Raw genomic sequence first — 24,159 nt, forward strand, 5'->3', positions numbered from 1 at the left:
CACTGTGTCTCTGTGCGTCACTGTGTCTCTGTGCGTCACTGTGTCTCTGTGTCTCTTTGTGTCACTGTGTCTCTGTGTGTCACTGTTTCTCTGTGTGTCACTGTTTCTCTGTGCGTCACTGTGTCTCTGTGCGTCACTGTGTCTCTGTGTCTCTTTGTGTCACTGTGTCTCTGTGTGTCACTGTTTCTCTGTGTGTCACTGTTTCTCTGTGCGTCACTGTGTCTCTGTGTCTCTTTGTGTCACTGTGTCTCTGTGTGTCACTGTTTCTCTGTGTGTCACTTTTTCTCTGTGTGTCACTTTTTCTCTGTGTGTCACTGTTTCTCTGTGTGTCACTGTTTCTCTGTGTGTCACTGTTTCTCTGTGTGTCACTGTGTCTCTGTGTGTCACTGTGTCTCTGTGTGTCACTGTGTCTCAGTGTGTCACTGTGTGTCTCTGTGTGTCACTGTGTCACTGTGTGTCACTGTTTCTCTGTGTGTCACTTTTTCTCTGTGTGTCACTGTTTCTCTGTGTGTCACTGTTTCTCTGTGTGTCACTGTTTCTCTGTGTGTCACTGTTTCTCTGTGTGTCACTGTGTCTGTGTGTGTCACTGTGTCTGTGTGTGTCACTGTGTCTCAGTGTGTCACTGTGTCACTGTGTCACTGTGTGTCTGTGTCACTCTGTGTCATTGTATCTCTATGTGTCATTGTATCTGTGTCACTGTGTCTCAGTGTGTCACTGTGTCTGTGTGTCACTGTGTCACTGTGTCTCTGTGTGTCACTGTGTCTCTGTGTGTTACTGTGCCTCTGTGTGTCACTGTGCCTCTGTGTGTCACTGTGCCTCTGTGTGTCACTGTGCCTCTGTGTGTCACTGTGCCTCTGTGTGTCACTGTGCCTCTGTGTGTCACTGTGCCTCTGTGTGTCACTGTGCCTCTGTGTGTCACTGTGCCTCTGTGTGTCACTGTGCCTCTGTGTCACTCTGTGTGTCATTGTATCTCTGTGTGTCACTGTGTATTTGTGTGTCACTGTGTCTGTGTGTCCCTGTGTCTCTGTGTGTCCCTGTGTCAATCTGTGTGTCATTGTATCTGTGTGTCACTGTGTATTTGTGTGTCACGGTGTCTGTGTGTCACTGTGTATCTATGTGTCACTGTGTATCTATGTGTCACTGTGTCTCCGTGTGTCACTGTGTGTCTGTGTGTCACTGTGCCTGTGTGTCACTGTGTCTCTGTGTCACTGTGCCTGTGTGTCACTGTGTCTCTGTGTCACTGTGCCTGTGTGTCACTGTGTCTCTGTGTCACTGTGCGCCTGTGTGTCACTGTGTGTCTGTATATTAGGGTCCTGTGCTGTGTATTAGGGTCCAGTGCTGTGTATTAGGGTCCTGAGCTGTGTATTAGGGTCCTGTGCTGTGTATTAGGGCATTGTGCTGTGTATTAGGGTCTTGTGCTGTGTATTAGGGTCCTGTGCTGTGTATTAGGGTCTTGTGCTGTGTATTAGGGTCCTGTACTGTGTATTAGGGTCCTGTGCTGTGTATTAGGGTCCTGTGCTGTGTATTAGGGTCCTGTGCTGTGTATTAGGGTCCTGTGCTGTGTATTAGGGTCCTGTGCTGTGTATTAGGGTCCTGTGCTGTGTATTAGGGTCCTGTGCTGTGTATTAGGGTCCTGTGCTGTGTATTAGGGTCCTGTGCTGTGTATTAGGGTCCTATGCTGTGTATTATGGTCCTGTGCTGTGTATTAGGGTCCTGTGCTGTGTATTAGGGTCCTGTGCTGTGTATTAGGGTGCTGTGCTGTGTATTAGGGTCATGTGCTGTGTATTAGGGTCCTGTGCTGTGTATTAGGGTCCTGTGCTGTGTATTATGGTCCTGTGCTGTGTATTAGGGTCCTGTGCTGTGTATTAGGGTCCTGTGCTGTGTATTAGGGTCCTGTGCTGTGTATTAGGGTCCTGTGCTGTGTATTAGGGTCCTATGCTGTGTATTAGGGTCCTGTGCTGTGTATTAGGGTCCTGTGCTGTGTATTAGGGTCCTGTGCTGTGTATTAGGGTCCCGTGCTGTGTATTAGGGTCCCGTGCTGTGTATTAGGGTCCCGTGCTGTGTATTAGGGTCCTGTGCTGTGTATTAGGGTGCTGTGCTGTGTATTAGGGTCCTGTGCTGTGTATTAGGGTCCTGTGCTGTGTATTAGGGTCCTGTGCTGTGTATTAGGGCCCTGTGCTGTGTATTAGGGCGCTGTGCTGTGTAACATGTGAATAGGAGTGTTTTGTGTGCAGTATATATATATGTGTGTGGGCGTGTCCTCCGGGCATTTGGATAGCCTGTGTTGTTGTCGTGCTGTGTTGTTGTTGTGTGTTGTGTATACTCACTGTATGGTACGCAGTCATATTGCACTTCCAAATACTTGTAGGTTCCTGGACAAGGATCAGGGAAGGAGTCTGACCCAGCGACAACGACACACTGCGTGCGATTGTTACACCTGTGGGGAGAGACGCACAATTACGCGCAGAGCTACACAACTGTGCACAGCGACACACAACACTACACAAGTGCGGACGGACAGACGTCACAAGGAGAAGCAATGACATTCATACCCCCAGGAAGAAACTCAGGCACACAGGCACACAATGCCACGCAACTGCGCACAGACACAATGTTACACAACTGCGCACAGACACAATGCTTACGGACATGTTACTGTGAAGGGAGGGGGTAACCAGGCTATCTAATAAAGGGTATGCCCTCTGCTTACCCCTGAGCCCGTAGGGTCCCTGGTACCCCCATAAGCCAGCGACCAGGGATAATACATGTTGGAAGATAAAATGACCCTGTATTTCCTACAGTATTTCATGTCCCCTGTACCCCAGACTCACGAATCTTTCTGTGTGTGAGTTTTAGGTGGGATATTTGGGTACGGTGCAATTCTTTTATTTCCAGGAGTTCGGCAACCGGGGTTACCAGTAGGACCTTAATACTACCCGACGTGCCGGCATCATTTGCCGGTATGCAAGTAGAATTACACCGGGGCTGCCCTTTTCCCCCCCAGACTCCTGCTTTTCGAACCCGGTCCAATATCCAGCACAGCCGCGAGTCTCCCCAAGGTCCCCCATGTATTAAAACATGTGTTTCCATGTTTTATACAATTTATTAGCAGGCTCTATGTAGCTTGCCCATTTAACTAAAAATGGTAGGTATTTCACTGTATATTTGTAACATATTGGATGTAGCTTTGGGCTTCTTCGTTTTTTGTTGTATATATTTAGCCAAGCCCAGTAAATTGACACACACACACACACACACACACACCCACACACACACACACACACCCACACCCACACACTAATTTTGGGACTTTATTAGAGCTTGCTGGTTATCAGTGTTTGCTGCCCTGTGTCCCCTAGACTCCTGCTTTTCGCGCCCAGTCCAATATCCAGCACAGCCGCGAGTCTCCCCAAGGTCCCCCATGTATTAAAACATGTGCTTCAATGTTTTATACGTTTATTATAAGGCTCTATGTAGCTTGCCCAGGCAACCAGTTACGGTGCCAGCAAGTCTACATCGGGTCCGTAGTTCAAAGGGGAGAGGATGTCCAGAGGTGTGAAAGCACTTGGTGAGTGAGAAAAGGTGAATGGCCAGGTCCGGACTACAAAGGGACACCCTTCTGTCAGTGCCAGACCTGGTGGAGTAAACCCGGCAGGAGGTAATGAGTTAGCCATAGAGGATGCAGCCATATATTCTGATCCTCTTGGCTAAAATCATATTTCCCGCTCACCCGGTTTTCGACCCTCTGTGGCACGCCTACTCCCCTGACGTCAGCCGAGCCCCTCTTTCTATTGGCTGGCAGGGAGGGATTCCCCTTCTCTGATGGGCTGCTCCTTCCCCCCTCCGTTCTGGGGATAGCCCAGCAGAGTGTATGTAAGCTGCTGCCCAGGAGAGAGCGGAGTGCAACCAGTCGGGAGTTCGATGAAGCTACGGCGAGCTTGTCAAAGTTGTTCTGTTCGAAATAACAGAGCGACCGGCTTCGTTTTGAAGCCTGAAAAGCTCGCCTCGCCGAGACGAAGCCCCGTCTTTTGCGGACAAGTTCTCGAAATCGAACTAGCGGTCATGGCCAGGATTTTCTGCCGGAATCGGGTCCAGGGGATTCAGGACTAGGTCCCTGTCAGGATCTTCTGCCGGAATCGGTTCCAGGGGGTTCAGGACTAGGTCCCGGTCAGGATTTTCTGCTGGATTTCGGTCCAGGACGTACGGGACAAGGTCCTGTTCGGGGTAAGCCCATGCATGCGGGCGCCCTACACCTAGGAAAGGCAGATCCCACTCCCCAGACCCCAGTAAGTGTGTATATTTTTGTATTTCTGTGTATTTATGAGGTCTTCTCCAAATAAACCTCATTTTATTTCACTGCCTTGTTTTGCCTATTGACTGATCCCTTAAATATAAATGGTGTTAAGAGTCCTGGTCTACTGTGACAGTTCCCCAATGCACAAAGATACACAATGTAACACAGCTACACAATACACTTTGCACAATTTTTAACTACAGAATAGATGCACACAATGCTGCACAATTTTGCGTGGCTATACAAAGTTACAAAAATGCACACAGACACACTTTATTATATAGTATGTCTGCACACAGACACAATGTCCCACAAGCACACTACAATACACAGAACATTGCATAAATACATACTGAAACACTAACATTGTTGATCACACACACACAATGTTACACACCCAATCAAACAGGTAGGGGAAAGATACAATTCCCCAGACATACTGTGATATACTCACACACACGGTATGGGATTGTTAGGTAACAGTTTGTCGTGTCTCCGTTTGTGTATCGGTGTCACTGTGTATCTGTGTGTTTACCTGTGTTAGTGTGTATCACTTTGGACCTGTGTGCGCAAGAACGCTAATGCATCTGTGCATTAGCGCGTATGTATGTGTAGATGGGTGTGTATTCATATGTGTATCAGTGTGTGTGTATGTATAGATATGTTAGTATGTATCAGGGTGTGATGTATGTGTATCCGTGTGAATGTGTTAGTGTGTTACCTGTGTATTTATCAATGTATTTCTGTGTTGAGGTTTGTAAACAAATTCTGGAAATTTCAAAGTTGTGGTGACACACAAGCTTAACTCCCCCCCCCCCACATAAGCTTTGCTGATGTCATCATACATAACATCACAAATGACATCACCAATGACATAATCCCATCACATCAGAGAATGTGGAATGCAGCCTCAAAGAACCAGGATTCAATGGTCCATTTCTCCCCCAGCCCACTGCTCAAACATCAGACATTTCTGGACCCTTCTTCCCCATCTCCCCAAACCTCAAATTTCTTTGATCCCCATCTCCCCCTGTACCCAAAAACACGAGACCTCTCCAACCCCTTTCTCTCTCTAGCACCTAACCCCCCCCCCCCCCCCCCCACAAGCATATGGCTTCCCTGTTCCCTTTCTCGCCCTCCCATCCCACAAGCATTAAGTTTCTCAGGTGCCTTTCTCGACCCGCCAACCAGAAGTATAAGGCTTGCTCAAGCCCTTTCTCCTCCTTACATCAGACTTCTCCGGTGTCTTTCTCACACCGCCCCCGCAGATGCATCAAGGTTCTGGGATCCCTTTGTGCCCCTTGCCTCCCCAAGTATCTGTGGATCCTTTATTCCACCATTGCCCCACAAGTATCAGTCGTCCATGATAGCTTTCCTATCTACCCTCTGTATCCCACAAGTATCAGTCCCCCATGATGGCTTTCTCCTTCCAGCCTCCGTATCCCTCAAGTATCAGTCCTCCATGATGGCTGTCTCTATCCACCATCCGCATCCCACAATTATCAGTGCTCCATGATAGCTTCTCTATCCACCCTCTGCATCCCACAAGTATCAGTCCTCCATGATTGCTTTCTCTATCCAACCTCTGCACCCCACAAGTATCAGTCCTCCATGATAGCTTTCTATATCCATCCTCCGCATCCCACAAGTATCAGTCCTCCATGATTGCTTTCTCAATCCACCCTCCATATTCCACAAGTATCAGTCCTCCATGATTGCTTTCTCTATCCACCATCCGCATCCCACAAATATCAGACCTCCATGATGACTTTCTCTAGCCACCCTCTGTATCCCACAAGTATCAGTTCTCCATGATGGCTTTCTCAATCCACCCTCCATATTCCACAAATATCAGTCTTCCATGATAGCTTTCTCTATCCACTCTCTGCATCCCACAAGTATCAGTCTTCCATGATGGCTTTCTGTATCCACCCTCCGCCTCCCACAAGTACTGTATCAATCCTCCATGATGACTTTCCATATCCAAAAAAGGGGAGGAGTAGGGAGTGATCAACTATAAACCATACAAATGAACTAAGGAAATAATCGATAATTATAAGAAGGGTGCAAACTGAACTGAAGTGAATCAGAAAAATGATAAGCACACAAGACAGTGTGCTCAAAAGAAAAAATTCACTTAAATGCACACCCACTCAAAATCTAAAATATACCTTTTATTAACATTACTTAAAACATATACAGTATTACCGATTATGAGTGTAACGGTAATTAAAATAATATGTAAGACGTGCTGCCAATATCCTTTACTAAATAAATAAACACTCAGACACAGTGTACTACTTGTCGGGTGGTAAGGGATACAAGCTAGATATAGCGCTGGTGAAATAAGCCAGCTGAGACCAGTACCACAGATCTAAAATGCACCCTTAAATAACATATGTTAGAGAACCAAGTGGAATGAATTAATTGGTATATCTAATAGGGTGTATTAAATGTGGACCATGAGCTAGATGTAACCTCTATACCTAATCTGGGAGAGGTGTATACCAGGAGTAAACTGATGCCCTAATAATCTTGGTGTGTTGTAGTAATATTATATACTGACACTATAAATAGGTTGATATATAACAGCATCAAGTCGCATAGATACAAATGTATGTGTAACCATGCTCAGAGTCACACATGCAACTTAGCATAGCACAGGTATAAATGAAGCATCTATGCAGTACACTGATTAACTCCAAAGTATATAATACAGTAGTATTGCTCCAATGGTAAGTAAATATACTGGTCAGCTGAAATCACGTCCAACTAAACTAAAACATCTCCATGTTGGAGTCTCATAACATCACTGTGTGCCCAACGCACGTTTCCATCCAGGGACTTGTCCCTGAGGAAGCTCCATAGCTGCAGGGAAACGTGCGTTGGGCACGCAGTGATGTTATGAGACTCCAACATGGAGATGTTTTAGTTTAGTTGGACGTGATTTCAGCTGACCAGTATATTTACACTCATAATCGGTAATATATGTTTTAAGTAATGTTAATAAAAGGTATATTTTAGATTTGAGTGGGTGTGCATTTAAGTGATTTTTTTCTTTTGAGCACACTGTCTTGTGTGCTTATCATTATTCATTCTCTATCCACCCTCCGTATCCCACAAGTATCAGTGCTCCATGATAGCTTTCTCTATAAACCCTCCGTATCCCACAAGTATCAGTGCTCCATGATAGCTTTCTCTATCCACCCTCCGTATCCCACAAGTATCAGTCCTCCATGATAGCTTTCTCTATGCATTCTCTGCATCCCACAAGTTTTAGTCCTCCATGATAGCTTTCTCTATTAACCCTCCACATCCCACAAGTATCAGTCCTCCATGATAGCTTTCTCTACCCACCCTCCGCATCCCACAAGTATCAGTCCTCTATGATATCTTTCTCTATCCACCTTCCGTATCCCAAGTATCAGTCCTCCATGATAGCTTTCTCTATCTACTGTCTGTATCCCACAAGTATTAGTCCTCCATGATAGCTTTCTCTATCTACTGTCCGTATCCCACAAGTATTAGTCCTCCATGATGGCTTTCTCTATCAACCCTCCATATCCCACAAGTATCAGTGCTCCATGATAGCTTTCTCTATCCACCGTCCATATCCCACAAGTATCAGTCCTCAATGATAGCGTTCTCTATCCACCCTCTGTATCCCACAAGTATCAGTCCTCTATGATAGCTTTCTCTATCCACCCTCGGAATCCCACAATTATCAGTCCTCCATGATGGCTTTCTCTTGCCAACCTCTGTATCCCAAAAGTATCAGTACTCCATGATAGTTTTCTCTATCCACTGTGACAGAAACCAGGGGATGGTAATAAATTCCGTATATAGGGCTCCCAGGATACTAAACAGTTTCTATCCTGTTTGGCCTGGGAGTGCAGCCTTATAATACATACACTCCATCCCACAGTTTGGCAAGCGCTGGAACTGAGGGATGAGAGATCCAGACCAGAGTTTGTCTGCTGCCTGATTTCTGTCACCTGTCATGCTAATTAGGAATCAGGTATGTAAGACTGTTTTCCTGTTTGCTCTGGTCTCTCCACAAGAGCCAGGAGGCTGGAAGGCTGCTGAACTACAGAGGGGAGAAGCCTCTTCCCCAAACAGGTTCAATCTTTCTGTTCATTTGTATAAGACTGCAAAAGTACCTTGTTTTGTTGTTGGGAGTGGAAAAGCCACTTCCAACCCTGAGTCAGGGATATCTAAGTTAAGTTATCGCTCAGGTGAGCAGCTTTTGTTTTGATCTGTTTTCTGTTGTATGCACTGTGGCAGTCTCAGTGCCTGGGACTGAATAAACCAGGCATAGCCTGTTTAAAGGAACAGTACGTGACGCCTCATCATTTAACCTACCCTAAAAGACCGTGTTCTAAACAGTCCCGGACAAACGACGGAGCCCCAGAGTAAGCCGTTTGTCACATATGGTGGAGAATGCGGGCAGAACACTAAAAGGTCTGCGGGTTAAAGTACTTTAAAAAAAAAAAAAAGGGGGGGTTTTCTCTCCAAACAAGATGGAAGACGTGGTGAGTGCGCTGGTACGCAATGTCGCTGTCCAGAAAGACGCGAATGAAGCCCAGCAAAAGATTAATGCAGCCCTGCAACAGGCGAATGAAACCCAGCAACAGCTGTTAATAGCCCAGCAAGAGACTAATGCAAACCAGCAACGGCTGTCAATAAACCAGCAAGAGACTAATGCAAACCAGCAACAGGCGAATGCAAACCAGCAAGAGACAAACCGCTTGCTGAGAGAGGAGCAACAACGGTTCGCCCAGGGCTTACAGCAGGAACTCGAGATCCTGAGGGGGACTATCAGTAACCTTCCACTGGCAGAGGCAGCCCCAGTCCCGAAAATGACCAGGGCAAGCCACTACCTTCAGAAGATGGGACCCTCGGATGATGTGGAAGCCTATCTTCTCACGTTTGAACGCACGGCACAGAGAGAGGGATGGCCAGAAGCTGAGTGGGCTGGTCTAATCGCACCCTTCCTAAGCGGCGAACCCCAGAAGGCTTACTTTGATCTAGAGCCAGCCGAAGCTAACGTCTATGCAAAATTGAAGTTCGAGATCCTCGCCCGCCTCGGCGTAACCACGGCTGTTCGCGCCCAAAGGTTTCACGCATGGTCCTTCACGATGGATAAAGCCACCCGAAGCCAGATGTATGACCTCATCCACCTCGCCCGGAAGTGGCTACAACCCGAGATCAACTCAGCCAGCCACATCGTGGAACGGTTGGTCATGGACCAGTTCTTGAGAAAACTTCCCTCTGCCTTACGCCGTTGGGTCAGTCGGAGTGACCCCCACAATGCGGATGAGCTTGTGGCCCTCGTAGAAAGGTACAATGCAGCAGAAGAGAACCCGCAACCCACAGTCGTGGAGCAACCCCACTACCCAAGGTTCCAGGACTCTTCCAGAGACGGTAAAAGGGTACCGGGGTTAAGGGGCGCTGAAGAGCGGCGACCACCTTCACGCAGCACCAGCAACAGTGGTTCGCACACTAAGGGCAATAGCCAACATGGGGAGCCGGGAAAAGGCTCTAAGTGGGACACAGACTATGTACCTAAATGTGTAAATTGTCATGAGAGGGGCCACACAGCAAAAATCTGCCCACTAAATGATGAGCCCATGCAATGCAACAGCGTGGAACCTTATGCGCTGTTGTCCCAATGTATGGGCCCTAGCCCAGAGGACCCCTTGAATAACCATTTGTGGGCATTTGTAAAGGTTAATGGTAGGAGGGTTCGGGCACTTCTTGACTCTGGGAGCATGGTCACACTAGTGTCCGAATACCTCTTGCCCATTAAGAAGAAACAGGGAAACAGTTCACAAAGAGTGGCAATTTGTTGTATACATGGGGATAATCATGAATATTCCACTGTTGATGTTTTTTTTGAAACAGAGTTTGGTTCTTTAGATTTCAAGGTGGGTATTGTACCCAAACTGGCACATGATGTGTTAATAGGGACCGACTTTCCCCATTTTCTAAAAATGTGGTCCCCCGCTCAGAATAGCGCCCAGAGTTCAATAGCGGACCATAACGAAGTATTAGAAGAAACAAATCCTTTCCCTTTTTCAGAAATGGAGGTTGACGAGGGCCCAAATAAGAAGGGGGAAAAGGAGGAGTGCTGTAAAATTCCCTTCCCCATCACTACTTTGGTAGGGAATACCCCAAATCAAGATGTTGATCAGACACTTACCACCCCAGAACCGGATAAGACCCTCGCTGACCTAGAGGTCAGTCCTGGGAGTTTTAAGAAGGCCCAGTGGGAGGACCCCACGTTAGCGGTAGCAAGGGAAATATACGGGACCTGAATAGTACTCCTGGCCAACCAGATAGGTCACTTGCTTACCCCTACTTCGAGGTAGAGAACGACCTAGTATATCGGGTTGATAAAAGGAAATCAGTTACAACTAAACAATTGTTGGTACCACGGACATTCCGTAACGTAGTACTACACCTCGCACATAGTCATCCATTGGGGGGACACCTAGGGGTGGAAAAGACAAAAGAAAAGGTTCTCCAAAGCTTCTATTGGCCTGGGGTTCTGGCAGAAATTACGAATTATTGTTCCTCATGCCCAGAATGTCAGATCACCGCCCCGTTCAAGGCGTACCGCAGCCCATTGGTACCCCTTCCCATAATAGAGGTACCATTTGACCGGATTGCTATGGATCTAGTAGGACCCTTAATAAAGTCTGCTAGGGGACATCAGCATATATTGGTAATATTGGATTATGCCACCCGATATCCGGAGGCAGTTCCCCTACGTAGCACCTCTGCTAAAAACATAGCAAAAGAGTTAATAGTTCTGTTTTCCCGGGTCGGAATTCCTAAAGAGATTCTATCTGACCAGGGAACACCGTTTATGTCCCAAGTAACAAAAGAGCTATGTAAACTCCTAAAAATCAAGCATCTCAGAACCTCAGTCTATCATCCACAAACAGATGGTTTAGTGGAAAGGTTCAATAAAACCTTAAAGAGCATGTTACGGCGGGCGGTTGATAAAGATGGGAAAAACTGGGATTGTTTGTTACCGTACCTGTTATTTGCCATTAGGGAAGTTCCCCAATCATCCACAGGCTTCTCCCCGTTTGAACTATTGTATGGCCGACACCCAAGGGGCTTATTGGATATAGCCAAAGAGACTTGGGAACATGAGGTTACCCCTTACAGAAGTGTAATAGAGCATGTTGCCCAGATGCAGGACCGCATTGCTGCAGTCCTACCCATAGTGAGGGAACACATGGAGAAAGCTCAAGAAGCACAGAGGAATACGTATAATAAGGGTGCTAGGGTCAGAATTTTTTTTCCAGGTGATAGGGTACTAGTTCTGGTTCCCACCGTGGAGAGTAAATTCCTTGCTAAATGGCATGGGCCATATGAGGTCTTGGAAAGAGTGGGAGAAGTAAATTATAAGGTAAGACAGCCAGGTAGGAGGAAACCTGAGCAAATTTACCATATAAACCTACTCAAGCCCTGGAAAGATAGAGAAGTCTTGTTAACCCTAGTACCCCCAGGTCCGTCAGAGAATCAAGAAACTGACCCAGAGGTTAGCATAGCTGAAACCCTGTCTGTTCATCAGAAACGAGAGGTTCAGAATTTAGTGAGAAGAAACAAAGAAATCTTCTCTATACAGCCAGGTAGAACTAGCGTAATTGAACATGACCTAGTCTCTGAACCGGGGGTCCGAGTTAACCTTAAACCGTACCGAATCCCGGAGGCCAAAAGAAAGGCTATAAGTTTAGAGGTTAAAAAAATGCTAAAACTAGGTGTAATTGAGGAATCCCAAAGTGGGTGGAACAGCCCTATAGTCTTAGTCCCAAAGCCAGATGGTACAACAAGGTTTTGTAATGACTACCGGAAACTAAACGCGGTGTCAAAATTTGATACTTATCCTATGCCCAGGGTAGATGAACTTGTAGAGAGACTGGGCAAAGCCCGATATCTCACAACCCTAGACCTAACAAAAGGGTACTGGCAGGTTCCCCTCACAGAAAGGGCAAAAGAAAAGACAGCCTTCTCAACCCCAGACGGCCTCTTTCAGTATAAGGTGTTGCCTTTTGGCTTACATGGAGCTCCCGCCACATTCCAAAGAATGATGGATAAAATTTTAAAACCACATGCTCGGTATGCTGCCGCCTACCTGGATGATGTGGTAATCCATAGTGAGGATTGGCAATCCCACCTTCCAAAGGTCCAAGCTGTGCTTGACGCAGTCCGGTCTGCTGGACTAACTGCTAACCCCGCTAAATGCACTATTGGTCTGGAGGAGGCCAAGTATCTGGGATATTCTATTGGCAGAGGTTTACTCAAACCCCAAACACTCAAAGTGGAGGCGATACAAAATTGGCCAAGGCCAGTTACAAAAAAACAAGTAAGGACCTTTTTGGGGTTAATTGGGTACTATAGAAGGTTTATTCCCAATTTTGCAACTAAGGCAACCCCACTAACTGACCTCACAAAAGCAAGAGGACCGCTAATGGTAAAGTGGTCCCCCGAAACCGAACAAGCCTTTAGAAGCCTGAAAGAAGCTCTCTGTGCCCAACCAGTGTTGGTCACACCTGACTTCTCCAAAGAGTTCGTAGTCCAAACCGACGCATCTGAGGTAGGGCTGGGGGCGGTACTCTCCCAGGAGTCTCAAGGTGAGGAGCACCCCATCCTTTATTTAAGTAGGAAACTAAATCCCCAGGAGAAAAATTACTCCATAGTAGAGAAAGAGTGTCTCGCAATAAAGTGGGCTGTAGAGACGCTCAAATACTACCTGTTGGGGAGAAAATTCCGGTTGGTCACAGATCATGCACCCCTTACCTGGATGTGTCAAAACAGGGAAAAGAATGCTAGAGTGACCAGGTGGTTCCTAAGCCTACAACCCTTTAAATTTTCTGTGGAACACAGGTCAGGGCACAAACATGGCAATGCTGACGGGTTGTCAAGGATGTACTCCCTAATATCCATGGTTGCTCATCCCTCGAGGTCTGAGCTGGGGGGGAGGATATGTGACAGAAACCAGGGGATGGTAATAAATTCCGTATATAGGGCTCCCAGGATACTAAACAGTTTCTATCCTGTTTGGCCTGGGAGTGCAGCCTTATAATACATACACTCCATCCCACAGTTTGGCAAGCGCTGGAACTGAGGGATGAGAGATCCAGACCAGAGTTTGTCTGCTGCCTGATTTCTGTCACCTGTCATGCTAATTAGGAATCAGGTATGTAAGACTGTTTTCCTGTTTGCTCTGGTCTCTCCACAAGAGCCAGGAGGCTGGAAGGCTGCTGAACTACAGAGGAGAGAAGCCTCTTCCCCAAACAGGTTCAATCTTTCTGTTCATTTGTATAAGACTGCAAAAGTACCTTGTTTTGTTGTTGGGAGTGGAAAAGCCACTTCCAACCCTGAGTCAGGGATATCTAAGTTAAGTTATCGCTCAGGTGAGCAGCTTTTGTTTTGATCTGTTTTCTGTTGTATGCACTGTGGCAGTCTCAGTGCCTGGGACTGAATAAACCAGGCATAGCCTGTTTAAAGGAACAGTACGTGACGCCTCATCATTTAACCTACCCTAAAAGACCGTGTTCTAAACAGTCCCGGACAAACGACGGAGCCCCAGAGTAAGCCGTTTGTCACACCACCCTCCGTATCCCAAGTATCAGTCCTCCATGATAGCTTTCTCTATCCACCCTATGTATACCACAAGTATCAGTTCTCCATGATGGCTTCCTCAATCCACCTCCGTATCCCACAAGTATCAGTCCTCCATGATAGCTTTCTCTATCCACCCTCCATATCCCACAAGTATCAGAGCTCCATGATAGCTTTCTCTATCCACCCTCCATATCCCACAAGTATCAGTCCTCAATGATAGCGTTCCCTATCCACCCTTTGTATCCCACAAGTATCAGTGCTCCATGATGGCTTTCTCTATCCACCCTCCGTATCCCAAAAGTATCAATCCTCCATTATAGCTTTCTCCATCCATTCTCTGCATCCCACAAGCATCAGTCAACCATGATAGCTTTCTCTATTAACCCTCCACATCCCACAAGTATCAGTCCTCAATGATAGCTTTCTCTACCCACCCTCCGCATCCCACACGTATCAGTCCTCTATGATAGCTTTCTCTATCCACCTTCCGTATCCCAAGTATCAGTCCTCCATGATAGCTTTCTCCATCTACTGTCCGTATCCCACAAGTATTAGTCCTCCATGATAGCTTTCTATATCCACCCTCTGTATCCCACAAGTATCAGTCCTCCATGATGGCTTTCTCTAGCCACCCTCCGCATCCCACAAGTATCAGTCCTCTATGATAGCTTTCTCTATCCACCCTCCGCATCCCACAAGTATCAGTCCTCCATGATAGCTTTCTCTATCCACCCTCTGTATCCCACAAGTATCAGTCCTCCATGATGGCTTTCTCTAGCCACCCTCCGCATCCCACAAGTATCAGTCCTCCATGATAGCTTTCTCTATCCACCCTCCGTATCCCACAAATATCAGTGCTCCATGATAGCTTTCACTATTCACCCTCCGCATCCCACAAGTATCAGTCCTCCATGATAGCTTTCTCTATCCACCCTCCGTATCCCACAAATATCAGTGCTCCATGATAGCTTCCTCTATCCACCCTCGTATCCCACAAGTATCAGTGCTCCATGATGGCTCTCTCTATCCACCCTCCGTATCCCACAAGTATCAGTACTCCATGATAGTTTTCTCTATCCACCCTCCGTATCCCAAGTATCAGTCCTCCATGATAGCTTTCTCTATCCACCCTATGTATACCACAAGTATCAGTTCTCCATGATGGCTTCCTCAATCCACCTCCGTATCCCACAAGTATCAGCCCTCCATGATAGCTTTCTCTATCCACCCTCCATATCCCACAAGTATCAGAGCTCCATGATAGCTTTCTCTATCCACCCTCCATATCCCACAAGTATCAGTCCTCAATGATAGCGTTCCCTATCCACCCTTTGTATCCCACAAGTATCAGTGCTCCATGATGGCTTTCTCTATCCACCCTCCGTAACCCAAAAGTATCAATCCTCCATTATAGCTTTCTCCATCCATTCTCTGCATCCCACAAGTATCAGTCAACCATGATAGCTTTCTCTATTAACCCTCCACATCCAACAAGTATCAGTCCTCAATGATAGCTTTCTCTACCCACCCTACGCATCCCACACGTATCAGTCCTCTATGATAGCTTTCTCTATCCACCTTCCGTATCCCAAGTATCAGTCCTCCATGATAGCTTTCTCCATCTACTGTCCGTATCCCACAAGTATTAGTCCTCCATGATAGCTTTCTATATCCACCCTCCGCATCCCACAAGTATCAGTCCTCCATGATAGCTTTCTCTATCCACCCTCCGCATCCCACAAGTATCAGTCCTCCATGATAGCTTTCTCTATCCACCCTCCGCATCCCACAAGTATCAGTCCTCCATGATAGCTTTCTCCATCCACCCTCCGTATCCCACAAGTATCAGTGCTCCATGATGGTTTCTCTATCAACCCTTCGCATCCCACAAGTACTGTATCAATCCTCCATGAAGACTCACAAGTATCAGTCATCCATTATAGGTTTCTCTATCCACCTTCTGTATCCCACAAGTATCAGTCCTCCATGATAGCTTTCTCAAGCCAACCTCCGTATCCCACAAGTATTAGTCCTCCATGATAGCTTTCTCTATTAACCCTCCACGTCCCACAAGTATCAGTCCTCTATGATGACTTTCTCTATCCACCCTCCATATCCCACAAGTATCAGTCCTCCATGATGGCTTTCTCTATACACCCTCTGTATCCCACAAGTATCAGTCCTCCATGATAGCTTTCTCTATCCACCCTCCGTATCCCACAAATATCAGTCCTCCATGATAACTTTCTCTATCCACCCTCCGTATCCCACAAGTATTAGGCTTCTCAATACCAGGGTTGCCACCTTCTACTGAATGCCAACCCGGAGACATTTTAAAATTTCGCGCTTACGTGCGACGGGGTCTCCCTGGCATCCTCTGGCATTCTCCTGGCATCTCCCGCTGTAACCCGTCAATATGGCCACGCGGTGTCAAATGGCGCGTTGCCATGACAACGGGACGCTAAGTGACGTCACGAGGCATGAAGTTGCCAGGACAACGGGACGCCATGTGGCGCTGAGGCGTCACGTGACATCACGTTGTCATGGCAATGCGGCGCTGCGACGTCACGTAGCGTCCCATGGTCATGGCAACAGGTGTCACGTCATGCTGTGACGTCACATAGCATTCCCATTGCCATGGCAACGTGGCACCATTTGACGCCGTGCGGTCATATTGACAGCAGTTACTAGCAGGGGAAGATGACGGGAGGACTCAGAGGACACCGAGAGACACCACGGTCACCGCCGAACGCCACCACCCGGAGGTTTACTTGTCACGGGAGACCAGGTACTTACACCTTTATCAGGGGATCATATCATTGAGCAAAATCAAAATGTTAAATAAATTGCATTTATTTCTTGGAAACAGACACACACACAGTGAATTACAATGATACAGGAGAAAACAACACACTTACTGGGGTTTTGGGCTGAAAAACTAAACTTCCTTGACCGAAATAAAGTCTTTAACAAGTCCGTTGGAAATGGTGCTGAAAGTAGGACTTAGAAAATATTCTGCTCTGCAGTCCTGCTGCCGTTTCCTTGCTAGCTCCGCAAGGCTTCTTTCGGCTTGGAGTCACAACTTGGATATGTCTTGAGATCTCTTCCCTGTGCTGGGTACCAACTTTTTTTTATAATATTTGCAAAGTCAGTCCCACAGCATTACTGCCAACCCACAAGCGTGGGAACTTTACCTGAGCTTCAGCATGGCAAAGGAGCATGCTCAAAAATCGCCACCTTGCCTACTTGTCATGCAGAGGCCTGGTGCCTCTCAGTCTAGGGAGGAGACCACTTGCCAGGATGGCCTATAATCATCTCAGGACTTGGCACTTAACTCAGCCATCCTGCACAGATGGCTCTTAACACTCCTGGGCCACACATGTTACTTTGATCTATGGACCTAGGGGCAGACTTAGTGGCACCACACTCTGGTGGCCCATCAGCCCCCTGTGGAGTCCTGCAGTAAAAGGACCCAGCTTATGTTACAATGTATAAGTATAACACATTTTAAAACATACCAGCTTTAATAAAATATACTTGATACATTTTCTTATTAAAATGTCCTAAGTCTATTGGTGTGAGGGATAGAGTGAAACCCTGAGCTGTGTTACCCCACTAGCCACATCCCTTACACTCTGCAAACCTAGACATTTTATTTTAATAAAAGCCTCACAGTCTTATACCTGACTGGAGAACCCCCTGAACCTCTTATACCAGGGTTAGGGTTATCTGGGCATGAACTGGGCATCCCCCTGAGACTGGAGACCCCTGCACTGTTCTGGGGATACATTCCCCCTGTGCCCCCTTATACTTATGGTTGCACATTTTACATACATGGCCTAGCAGTACATGTACAACAGGCAGGTCCAAGAGCTGACACCCTAGGAGCCCCAAACACAGCTCAGGGGCAACCAAGTGGGCTTAACCTTTATTAGTGAGCCTGGTTACCCCCTCACCGTCACATTACTAAGTAAACCCGGAGCCCGGAGGTGGTCAACACCTGTAGTCACCGGAGTGGTGGCAACCCTGCTCAATACCCGCCCACACTGCTCCTCCATGCTTGGTTGTGATGATAGCTTTGGAGGAATGAGCAGTTTTCAGTGCGGGTCGATGGGGAAAATGCTATAGTAGTAATCTATAGTGTGCTACATACATCCTGAGATATGTGATGTCAACTTCACCCATTCCATAATCACCTTTATCCACCCTACATTCACCGATGTGGTAGGAACATGTCATTTGTGATGTCATCAGTGATGTCATGTATGATGACATCAGCAAAGCATGAGGGGGGAGGGGTGTTAAGGTTGTGGGTCACCTTAACTTTCAAAGTAACAACGCTCTTTTCAATGAATGTCTATGGTTTTCATCCTATGGACCACACTGTACTGTATATAGCAATTGATCACAAGGATTCTTTCATTCACATATTTCACTAGGAAATTGATCACTGAGACCTCGCGATGATAGCTGTAAAATTTGTATCAAACGGATACCACTGATTGTGCTCAAACCTTCCGCAATCCGACCTGAAATCCCACATTTTAGACGGGTTGGTGAATTTATGAGAGAGTTATTGAGCAACTGAAAAAGGCAGGGTTATAATGGACGTCTCGACCAAATCTTAACTATTGCGCATCCATTATATATATATATATATATATATAGATAATATATGTATGTATATGTATATATATAGATATATGTGTGTGTGTGTGTATATGCCTGTGTGTATATATATATATATATGTGTGTGTGTGTGTGTGTTTGTAACAGTGTATATCAGTAGATGTGTGTATATCTGTGTATGTGTAGATGTGTGTATATTTGTATATGTCTGCATGTATCAGTGTGTGTGTGTGTGTGTGTGTGTGTGTGTGTGTGTGTGTGTGTGTAGATCTGTGGTTGTAGATTTGTGTAGATATGTGTATGTGTAGATGTGTGTATATTTGTATATGTGTGCATGTATCAGTGTGTATGTGTGTGTGTATCTATCTGTGCGTGTAGATGTGTGTGTGTGTCTGTATCTGTGTGTGTGTGTTTAGATGTGTGTAGATCTGTGTTTGTATATGTGTGTGGGTGTAGATTTGTGTAGATATGTGTATGTGTAGATGTGTGTGTATTGTTCTATGTTTGTGTGTGTTGTTCTGTGTATGTGTGTGTGGTTGCAGATGTGTGTGTGGGTGCAGATGTGTGCGTGTAGATGTAGATGTGTGGGTGTAGATGTGTGCGTGTAGATGTGTGGGTGTGTGTGTATATATGTGTATGTGTCTGGGGAGCAGGACTCGGATGTTGCATCAGCCGAGTTCAGGTGTCATTAAATAGCAGCGCCTGGAGATTATTACAGAGCGTTACTCCCCTAACCCCTTCCCTGCCAGACTGCAGAGCGTTACTCCCCTAACCCCTTCCCTGCCAGAGACATGCAGAGCGTCACTCCCCTAACCCCTTCCCTGCCAGAGACCTGCAGAGCGTCACTCCCCTAACCCCTTCCCTGCCAGAGACTGCAGAGCGTTACTCCCCTAACCCCTTCCCTGCCAGAGACTGCAGAGCGTTACTCCCCTAACCCCTTCCCTGCCAGAGACATGCAGAGCGTCACTCCCCTAACCCCTTCCCTGCCAGAGACCTGCAGAGCGTCACTCCCCTAACCCCTTCCCTGCCAGACTGCAGAGCGTTACTCCCCTATCCCCTTCTCTGCCAGAGACCTGCAGAGCGTCACTCCACTAACCCCTTCCCTGCCAGAGATATGCAGAGCGTCACTCCCCTAACCCCTTCCCTGCCAGAGACTGCAGAGCGTCACTCCCCTAACCCCTTCCCTGCCAGAGATATGCAGAGCGTCACTCCCCTAACACCTTCCCTGCCAGAGATATGCAGAGCGTCACTCCACTAACCCCTTCCCTGCCAGAGATATGCAGAGCGTCACTCCCCTAACCCCTTCCCTGCCAGAGATATGCAGAGCGTCACTCCCCTAACCCCTTCCCTGCCAGAGATATGCAGAGCGTCACTCCACTAACCCCTTCCCTGCCAGAGATATGCAGAGCGTCACTCCCCTAACCCCTTCCCTGCCAGAGATATGCAGAGCGTCACTCCCCTAACCCCTTCCCTGCCAGAGATATGCAGAGCGTCACTCCCCTAACCCCTTCCCTGCCAGAGATATGCAGAGCGTTACTCCCCTAACCCCTTCCCTGCCAGAGACTGCAGAGCTTTACTCCCCTAACGCCTTCCCTGCCAGAGACTGCAGAGCGTCACTCCCCTAACCCCTTCCCTGCCAGAGACTGCAGAGCGTCACTCCCCTAACCCCTTCCCTGCCAGAGATATGCAGAGCGTCACTCCCCTAACCCCTTCCCTGCCAGAGATATGCAGAGCGTTACTCCCCTAACCCCTTCCCTGCCAGAGACTGCAGAGCTTTACTCCCCTAACGCCTTCCCTGCCAGAGACTGCAGAGCTTTACTCCCCTAACGCCTTCCCTGCCAGAGACTGCAGAGCGTCACTCCCCTAACCCCTTCCCTGCCAGAGACTGCAGAGCGTCACTCCCCTAACCCCTTCCCTGCCAGAGATATGCAGAGCGTCACTCCCCTAACCCCTTCCCTGCCAGAGATATGCAGAGCGTTACTCCCCTAAAGCCTTCCTTGCCAGAGACTGCAGAGCTTTACTCCCCTAACGCCTTCCCTGCCAGAGACTGCAGAGCGTCACTCCCCTAACCCCTTCCCTGCCAGAGACTGCAGAGCGTCACTCCCCTAACCCCTTCCCTGCCAGAGATATGCAGAGCGTCACTCCCCTAACCCCTTCCCTGCCAGAGACTGCAGAGCGTCACTCCCCTAACCCCTTCCCTGCCAGAGACTGCAGAGCGTCACTCCCCTAACCCCTTCCCTGCCAGAGACTGCAGAGCGTCACTCCCCTAACCCCTTCCCTGCCAGAGATATGCAGAGCGTCACTCCCCTAACCCCTTCCCTGCCAGAGACTGCAGAGCGTCACTCCCCTAACCCCTTCCCTGCCAGAGATATGCAGAGCGTTACTCCCCTAACCCCTTCCATGCCAGAGACTGCAGAGCGTTAGTCCCCTAACCCCTTCCCTGCCAGAGACTGCAGAGCGTCACTCCCCTAACCCCTTCCCTGCCAGAGATATGCAGAGTGTCACTCCCCTAACCCCTTCCCTGCCAGAGACTGCAGAGCGTCACTCCCCTAACCCCTTCCCTGCCAGAGACTGCAGAGCGTTACTCCCCTATCCCCTTCTCTGCCAGAGACCTGCAGAGCGTCACTCCCCTAACCCCTTCCCTGCCAGAGACTGCAGAGCGTTACTCCCCTATCCCCTTCTCTGCCAGAGACCTGCAGAGCGTCACTCCCCTAACCCCTTCCCTGCCAGAGATATGCAGAGCGTCACTCCCCTAACCCCTTCCCTGCCAGAGACATGCAGAGCGTTACTCCCCTTATCCCTTCCCTGCTAGAGACATGCAGAGCGTCACTCCCCTAACCCCTTCCCTGCCAGAGACATGCAGAGCGTCACTCCCCTAACCCCTTCCCTGCCAGAGACACGCAGAGCGTCACTCCCCTAACCCCTTCCCTGCCAGAGACATGCAGAGCGTCACTCCACTAACCCCTTCCCTGCCAGAGACATGCAGAGCGTCACTCCCCTATCCCCTTCTCTGCCAGAGACCCGCAGAGCGTCACTCCCCTAACCCCTTCCCTGCCAGAGATATGCAGAGCGTCACTTCCCTAACCCCTTCCCTGCCAAAGATATGCAGAGCGTCACTCCCCTATCCCCTTCTCTGCCAGAGACCCGCAGAGCGTCACTCCACTAACCCCTTCCCTGCCAGAGACATGCAGAGTGTCACTCCCCTAACCCCTTCCCTGCCAGAGACATGCAGAGCGTCACTCCACTAACCCCTTCCCTGCCAGAGACATGCAGAGTGTCACTCCACTAACCCCTTCCCTGCTGGAGACCTGCAGAGCGTCACTCCACTAACCCCTTCCCTGCTGGAGACCTGCAGAGCGTCACTCCCCTAACCCCTTCCCTGCCAGAGATATGCAGAGCGTCACTCCCCTAACCCCTTCCCTGCCAGAGATATGCAGAGCGTCACTCCCCTAACCCCTTCCCTGCCAGAGACATGCAGAGCGTCACTCCCCTAACCCCTTCCCTGCCAGAGATATGCAGAGCGTCACTCCCCTAACCCCTTCCCTGCCAGAGACATGCAGAGCGTCACTCCCCTAACCCCTTCCCTGCCAGAGACCTGCAGAGCGTTACTCCCCTAACCCCTTCCCTGCCAGAGACAGCAGAGCGTTACTCCCCTAACCCCTTCCCTGCCAGAGACCTGCAGAGCGTCACTCCCCTAACCCCTTCCCTGCCAGAGACCTGCAGAGCGTCACTCCCCTAACCCCTTCCCTGCCAGAGACCTGCAGAGCGTCACTCCCCTAACCCCTTCCCTGCCAGAGACCTGCAGAGCGTCACTCCCCTAACCCCTTCCCTGCCAGAGATATGCAGAGCGTCACTCCCCTAACCCCTTCCCTGCCAGAGACATGCAGAGCGTCACTCCCCTAACCCCTTCCCTGCCAGAGATATGCAGAGCGTCACTCCCCTAACCCCTTCCCTGCCAGAGACATGCAGAGCGTCACTCCCCTAACCCCTTCCCTGCCAGAGACCTGCAGAGCGTTACTCCCCTAACCCCTTCCCTGCCAGAGACAGCAGAGCGTTACTCCCCTAACCCCTTCCCTGCCAGAGACCTGCAGAGCGTCACTCCCCTAACCCCTTCCCTGCCAGAGACCTGCAGAGCGTCACTCCCCTAACCCCTTCCCTGCCAGAGACCTGCAGAGCGTCACTCCCCTAACCCCTTCCCTGCCAGAGACCTGCAGAGCGTCACTCCCCTAACCCCTTCCCTGCCAGAGACCTGCAGAGCAGGCACAGACAGATACACAATGATATGATCTTATAGGCACACACACACAGTACACACAGATTCACAATAGTACACACAGATACGCGATACACAAATACACACACACACACCGACCTCTGCGACATGATCTTGAAGGCATCGGGTAGGTAGCACTGCACGTTCTCCATCTGGAAGGGGTCCGCGTCGCAGATCTTGTCGTCAGTCCGCCCGTAATTAGCGTTCTCCACCATGATGACGTCGCTGCCCGGGCACCGCAGCTCGATGGGGTACCCCTCGCAGGCCAGCTCCCGACGCATCAGCCCGAACGGGAGGGCCGCCCGGCTCAGGCCTGCGGGAAAAAGAAGATCCAGTCACCCACCCCCCACAAAAAAAAAGGTGCTGCGTAGGCCGCAAAGCCTGACTCCAGTAGTCGCCATTGAAACCACTTCGGATATTCGCCTCGCTAGGCCGAAATGTTAGGCGGGTAACCATGGAAACGCTACATTGGTGGTTTTGAAGGCTAGGCCAGAAAGCCTAACTCTAGCTATGGCAATGAAAACCGCTGGACACTTTCATTGTAAACAAGGAAACACTAAGTTAGTGTCATTGCAAAGCGTAGGAGTCAGTTGCCAGGTGTCCAGTATTGAACCGGACTGTCCAGTATTTGGACACTGTCCAGTGACAAATGAGAGGTAATACTGGACATGTGTGTGTATACCGGTATTACGTCTCTGGACATAGTGACCTGACCGGCTTTGGGGGCAAGGGGGGGGGGGGGGCGGGATTTCCCCGAGCAATGCTGTTGCGCGCTTCCTCCATGCTGATTGGTTGTATTACCCAGCAGCAGCCAATCAGGATGAGGTATCAGGAACCTGGGGGTGGGGGCCAAAGAAAGGAGGAAACAGCATGGAGCGGAGAGAGGTGTGTGTGCGTGTTTTGTCTCGAGCGCGTCGCACCTTTCACCATCGTGCCCAGTATTTTTGGAGAAGCCGCCTGGTTGCCCTAGACTAGCTATCGTCCTAGAAACCGCTACAGATATTCACCGCGCTAGGCCGGAAACACTACTGCAGCTGGAATCTACGAAAACCTCATATTGGTGCCATTTCCAAGGGTCGGACGGAGAGCTTGGCCATGGACACAGCCAGAGACATTCGCAGCAACAATAAAAACACTAAATTGGTGTCATTTCGAAGCAAAATCACTATAGACACGCGGCTTTTAACCATGGAAACGCTTCGTGGGTGAAAATCTTGTCTAACTATCGCCATTACTCGGCCACTACAGCGTTGCTGCATTTGAGTTTTCGAACGCTTGGCCATTTAGTTCTAGATCCACAAAGCTATGTTAAATACGGGCG

At 48.8% G+C, this 24,159-nt stretch overlaps 1 protein-coding gene across 4 annotated transcripts in view; it reads right to left on the minus strand.

Annotated features, from left to right (window-relative positions):
• The window catches only part of ADGRL1 (adhesion G protein-coupled receptor L1), a 257,953-nt gene that overhangs the window by 118,601 nt on the left and 115,193 nt on the right, over positions 1-24,159 (minus strand). For all 4 annotated transcript variants that reach the window (XM_075577354.1, XM_075577353.1, XM_075577351.1 and 1 more), the window contains exons 3-4: positions 22,938-23,151; positions 2,328-2,437 (exon numbers count right to left, since the gene is read on the minus strand). In XM_075577354.1, coding sequence (XP_075433469.1) covers positions 2,328-2,437; positions 22,938-23,151 — 324 coding nt within the window. The remainder of the gene's footprint in view (positions 1-2,327; positions 2,438-22,937; positions 23,152-24,159) is intronic.

This window comes from Ascaphus truei, chromosome 20 (assembly GCF_040206685.1).
Source record: "Ascaphus truei isolate aAscTru1 chromosome 20, aAscTru1.hap1, whole genome shotgun sequence".
NCBI classification, from domain to species: domain Eukaryota; kingdom Metazoa; phylum Chordata; class Amphibia; order Anura; family Ascaphidae; genus Ascaphus; species Ascaphus truei.